At 38.1% G+C, this 6,412-nt stretch overlaps 1 protein-coding gene across 7 annotated transcripts in view; it reads left to right on the forward strand.

Annotated features, from left to right (window-relative positions):
- Nucleotides 1-5,989, forward strand: part of AFF1 (ALF transcription elongation factor 1) — a 178,905-nt gene extending 172,916 nt beyond the window's left edge. For all 7 annotated transcript variants that reach the window (XM_063108745.1, XM_063108748.1, XM_063108749.1 and 4 more), the window contains one exon: nucleotides 618-5,989. In XM_063108745.1, the coding sequence (XP_062964815.1) occupies nucleotides 618-739 (122 nt within the window). In that variant the 3' untranslated portion in view covers nucleotides 740-5,989. The remainder of the gene's footprint in view (nucleotides 1-617) is intronic.
- Nucleotides 5,990-6,412: the final 423 nt, after the last annotated feature.

Consider the following 6,412-nt stretch of genomic DNA (forward strand, 5'->3'; position numbering starts at 1 on the left):
CACTAAGGAAATGTTTACGTATATGAAATGCCAGACGAAGGCCATTACATATTTTTTCCTGCTGTAGGGAAGAAGGCAGCCACTTAATTTCCCCACAGCCTCTTAGAACTTTCTTAGCAAACTAATAATGCTTTTAACATGTTTTTTTTAATTCATGTATCCATTGATCCAAAAGTATAAATTGGGGGGCCGACCCCATGGCTCACTCGGGAGAGTGCGGCGTTGGGAGCGCAGCGGCGCTCCCTCCGTGGGTTCGGATCCTATATAGGGATGGCCGGTGCACTCATTGGCTGAGCGTGGTGCGGGCGACACCAAGCCAAGGGTTGCGATCCCCTTACCGGTCACCAAAAAAAAAAAAAAAAAAAAAAGTGTTTTCCAAGTGCCAGCCACTGTGCTAGGCATTATGGATTCAACTCTAAAGCAAGGTAGGATCCTACCTTTCTAGTTTACTAGAGGAATGTGAAGAATTAACACATAATTTCAGTAGATTGTGATTTTTCTCTGGGATAAGTGCAGAATATTGTGGGGACATAGCTTCTGGAACCTTGACTCCCTATGTTTCCATTTTTATTTTTGTGTGTGCATGTGTATTTACTTGGTTTTTGTTTTGTTTGCAGAATTCTTTGCTCAGCTCAGCACAAATGTGTGCACCTTGGCCCTCAACAGCAGTTTGGTGGACCTGGTGCAGTATATGAGACAGGGTTTTCAGCAGCTAAAACAAGTAACCAAAACACCTTAACAGAGGCCCAAGTTAATTCAATGCCTTCGGAACTTTTTTTTGCACATTGGAAGCCTCAAAAGCAGTCTGGACATTTGTCTCATCAGGACACCAAACTTGAGAAGAGAAGCACCATGAGATGGCCAGGACATTTGTCCACTTCAACAAATGATCACACAGTTCTTGATAGTTTGGCACCATGGTTATTCAGAAGCAGAGATGAGGAGGCTGGCCCCAGAGACGATCTTGCCTTTCCTCACTGAAGGACAGAAGTGCAATGTAGCCTGAATGAGCGTATGAATGGTCTAGAAACATTTCCATGTTGTTTTTTTTTTTAACCAGCAGGATGCAAATTGCAAGTGAAATGAGGAGAAGCAATTTCACATCATCTCAGTAGCCACACTAGTTCATTTCCAGAAGGGGAAATTTTTTTAAACAATGAGTTTTGGTGAAGGGTTTTGTGGATGATTTTTTTCTTTTAAATTTTGGGAGAAATATTTGTTTGATAAATTCTAATGGCCATCTGTAATTGATAAGTTGTGAAGAACTCCGCTGTACCCCACTTTCTGCCAGTGAACAGTGACTTTGATAATACCAAGTATTGTGATATATAAAATTGAAGGCAACCCCCCATTGCCTAGAGTACTGCACATTCACCCCAGCTCTGATTTCTGTCACTGCTGAAAGTCACCCCAAGTCGGAGCAGTGGAGAGAGGAGCAGCAGCACATGGGGAGCCACCTCAGGATCTCCGTGCACTATGGGGACTTGGCACTGCCATTCCCACACCCTGCTTCAGTGAAAGGGACTATCTGACAAGGCAGTCACCATTGACTGTGTTCTGAATTTCCCACGTTGGGGAAGAAGGAACCAACATTTGTACCTGACCAGATGGCAAAAGTGCTTTTTAATTTTTAAGTTGTGCTGTAATTAGAAGTGCTGATTTGTGGTCTAACATGTGGAAACTCATGTTGTCTAACCAACTCACAGCTTTGTCAGTGAACAAAGAAAAATGAAATTTATTTCTTAGAAAGGCTATATTTTTCTGCTACAAATTATTTTATATTTATAGCAAAACTAGACTTTCAGAGTCCTCGATTGTCTAGGGGAAAGTAACTTCCTGAGAGGATGTGATTTGGGGTGGTTAATTAGACTTTTTAAAAAATTGTCACCACATGCCTTCACTCCAGAGTGTTCTCAATCAACTAGGTTTGATTAGGTTGAAGAAAAACTGTGGCCTTTCCCGGAAGTGATTGCCATACTGTATACATTAATCCGAGTTCATTTTGAATGACCTAAAATGAAAGAGCATAGTCAGAATTCCCACACACCCATAAACACATATTTTCTGTTTTGGTAAGATTTTGAAGCTTATCATTGGAAACATTTTGAGTGCAGTGTTTTTAAAAGCTAATTCTTTTTATCCCTTTTAGAAAGAAGTAGAATTTGCACATGTATTAAAATTGAGGAGTGAATGTTATCTCTATTACTAATTGATTTATTTTCCTCTCTCTTCATCCTGTTCTGCCTCTCTATATGTTGTTTCTTACCAAGCATTGTTTCACATTTATTTATTAGTGAAGAAGGGAGAACCATCTTTATTTATAATGAAGACACCTAAGGTCCCTAAGATGAATGTAAGAATTTCCTTGGTGGTTCGGCAAATATTAAAAGGGATGTGTAGAGGATGGGAATGACGCTGGTGTTTGCGTGAAGCTTTCCTCCAGTCTCTTCTCCAGCCTGTTCTTTTGTTGTCGTGAGCTGGTCCAGAGGTCTGTTACCTCATGTTTAGATTGAAGCCAGAGAACGACAGCAGTAGTAATGTCTGAGCATAAGATGTTTGATCCTGGTGAACCAGTTTCATTTATTGATGTTCTAAAGCAGATCCATGATCTTTTTCAAACTACTCATTTAAAAAACTTGTTAAAAGAACAATAATTGCCTAGTAGGCTGTACGCTTGTGGCATTGTGTGTCCATCTCTTATATGTAGGGGACAAGGCACCAGAATCAGGCTTATGTGATTATTTAACATCTTTCTTTTTTCTTACTCCCTTGGCTGTCCCCTCCCCGTTTACCCTATCACTCCCTAAAACAAGCCACCTGTCACCTGTGAGGGGTTGTGGTCTTTATGCCAGGTTCTGATCTGTGCAGATAGTGCCGGAGCTTGTGTGTGTTCCATCTGCAAGCCACTGTGCTCCCTTAACTGAAGACATTTTCAGGTAGATTTCTCAGCCATTTGAAAAGAACAGATTGCTTTTTCAGTGGCCTTCAGCTTTGTGGTCTTTTTTTTTTTTTTTCTCCTTCCTAATTCTGTATTAAAATTTTATTTGTCCCTTGAAAATCTAATGAATTTACATAGATCGATTTGTACTATCTTGGTTATTAGATATTTCCAATTCTTACTGCACCCCACATCATACCTAAAAGAATTCCTGATGGCTACCTTTTTAATGGAGTACGTAAAAGGTAGAGGCTGATGAACCCTTATTCATAAGGTCTTTTTGCTGTTACAGTTGTATATAGAAATGTAAAGGATTTTTTAAATCATTTGCACTTTTTCACTGCATGCTTACAATTCCCAAAGGCAAAATTTGTACTGAGGTAGATAATTTTAAAGGACTAGATTATAAAATTAAGCCTTTGAATATGTGAAGTTCTTATAACAATACACACTTCACAATAAGACAAATACAAAACATCTTAAGGAGTGAAAGTAGAGTGTAAATCTTGCTTTTGGCACTACAGAGTGTGTGTGTGTGTGTGTGTCTTTAATAGGAAACAGAAGAACAGTTTTACTTTTAAAAGTTTTGATGTTTCTGTCCTTTCTGGAGATAATTAAAATGTGAATCAGTGAACTTAAAAACTCTGCTAAATAATGAAAATCACTTTACTAAAATTTAGCAAATTACACAGGGTTAAAATTGTAAAAACATAGGCCACATGGTAGCAGCAGTGAAGAGGGGGAGGGTCCAAGTAGTTATCAGGAATAGAATAACAGTAGGAGGATAATTTGACTGCCTGATATGATTTGATCACAGTACTGAATGGGAAAAGCATCCGATTTTTTTTTTTTTTTAAGCAAAAGGACCTTTATTTTATAGATCTGTTTTGACCAAAACGTGTAGATATTTTCTCTAGACAGTTAGACCACACTTATTTCCCATGTTCTGTAACCAGATCTCAGGATGTTTAGAAGCTAACCAACTCTACCCTTCCTGGCTAAAGCTTGCCTTAATTGCTACCTTCCATGTTGTTAGTAGGATCAGAAACTATTTTATTATGATTCCTATTTAATAATTTTTAAAAGCAAAAAAATTATTGTGTTCTCTACAATGAACAAGAATATCTCTGATATATGAAGGCATATATATATATATACATATATAGAGAGAATAAGAGGCTGGTTGAATTTGATATATTTATTGTGCCTTTGTTTACCAAACCTAACTTTCAAATAATGTTGTATTTGTTTTGCCATGGCTATGAGGGATGTTACCTGGATTTCACACCTTTTACTCTTCTTTGTGTAGTTTGAGGTGTATTTGTGCGTCTTGAGGTAAATGAATCAAATAATATTTGAGGGTAGGTTTTTTTTTAATGTACTTAAAAAAAATCGCCTTGCCTCCTACTGTAGATTCTCTTTTTTGTTAATGATTTATTTTCCCAAACACTACAAAAAATCTTTGAAAAACTTTGCCACTCCATCTATTGCACTATTTACCACTGATTACCAGTATTTAAATCTTGCAGAAACTCTTTTGGGCTTCTTTTAGAAACACAGCCGTAGACCTCCTCACTGGAAAATGAGAGGTCTGCCTTTCAGCTGTGGAGGGAGGCCAGGGTCTATTATGGCGGTACTGGTTCTTTTTCTTCTTTCCTCTAGTGGGTTGCCTCTTTTCTTTTTGGTCTCATTTAGAACTGATGGATGTAAGGTATTTCCTGTGCCTCTTTTTTTTTTGTCATTTTGTTGTGGAGAGGTAATGGCAGAATAACATCATGGTGTTGGGGGTTTTCCTTCCAACATTACAAGTGGTATTCCTACCATGGAAACCTCGAATATGCAGTCCAGTTGTGTTGGTTTCTCAGTGACTGAGAATGCACATCTCTTCATGAATTGTGAGCACTGGCCATATTCTTTAGTTCCTGCTTATAATAAGTTGACAAACACCATCTACCGTTTTTCTTTAGGTGGCCGTAAATTTCTTATTGTTCTGGGGGAAATCACACTATATTCTGTCCCACTGTGCATAAGGTATCAACAGGTACTGTCATGGCACTTCTCTACCTAAGAGGGCAGGAGGGAGACCCCGTAGCTCCTGATGAGCCTATATATTGATTTACCGGCCTGGGAGGACACGGGAGTAAGACCACTGACAGGCTGGCTGAGCTGCACTGGTTGGACCAGGCAGTGGTGGCTGACCGAAGGAAGATAACTTGCTTTGCTTAAAAGTAGATGTTTAAGCCATGCTTAACACAGGCAGTATTAACTTCACCTTTTGTTCAGGCCATCAAGATGTATTGTTAAAATTACTGCACACACACTCCCCCTCAGATATCAAGTATGCTGTTCATGTTGGGACGGGGTGTGTGTGCATGTGTCCCAAATCGTTTAAAATTTTTTTGTGTGTGAATGTGATCATGTTTTGGATGATACCTGAGCAGGGTTGCCTTTTTTATTTATTACCATTATATATTATATTATATATTTTTGCTTTCATTAACTTTAGAGGAAAGCCAAATCTTGGTATTATTAAAATTGTTTTAAAAAGGAATAAACTGTCCAGTTGGTAAGTGAAAATACTGGTCTATCTTTAAGATAATGAGTTTTTCTTTAATAACTGTGGAATAATGTGCCAGCTGTTGTCAACACAAAGATTTTGTACATAGGATAGGGAAGCAGTGATGCTCTCAATGGGAAGATGTGCAACGCGAACTACTAAGGGCAACTCCATGTATTTTAACTACTTAGCAATGGAACTGCAACTTGGGGCTTCTGTGAAAAAAATTTAGCTGCCTTGTATAGTCCTTTGAAAGAGACATGATCTACAAGAGAATTTTACTTTGTTTTTTTTTTAGGAGAAAAATTTGCAAAAGATCTTTTCCAAAGATATGTGCCACAGATCTTTTGTTTGTTCAGTGTAATGAGGATTAATTGCTGTTTAAAAAAATGTAATTGACTTGTTCATCTTCAAATTCTTTCCTTTTCACAAGAGGATCGAGTTGTTAAAAAAAAAAATTAATAAAAACAGAGAAATCATTGGGGTTGAATCCATGCTTCCACTTTGCCTGAGTAATTTTTTAAATTGCTATATGAAATTGCCATTTGTAGCCAAGGAGAGTTTTATATGGAATAATGTGCCCTCATTCACAGTATGTAATTATTGCTGAAATGGGGAAAGAAATGCAGTCAGAAGTACCTTAACCTTCTGTTCGGTTTATTTTCAAGATCGTAATCATACTTGAATTAGCCTCATGGCACTAATGTGGCTTCTTATCCTAACATCAACTGCCAGTGACCAAGTTTGTTGGGTAGACAGGTTTGCAGAATGTTGATACTGAAAGGAATCTAAAGGTCTTTTGGTTTTTTTCCTCCTTTTGCCACCCCTAGAGAAATAGTACTCTATGTCAGCAGTTTCATGAAATCGGAAAGCACCTAGGAGCTGAAATCCGACTTCTTGAATTTGAGTCCTGGCTC

The sequence above is a fragment of the Cynocephalus volans genome, chromosome 9 (assembly GCF_027409185.1).
Source record: "Cynocephalus volans isolate mCynVol1 chromosome 9, mCynVol1.pri, whole genome shotgun sequence".
Classification (NCBI taxonomy): domain Eukaryota; kingdom Metazoa; phylum Chordata; class Mammalia; order Dermoptera; family Cynocephalidae; genus Cynocephalus; species Cynocephalus volans.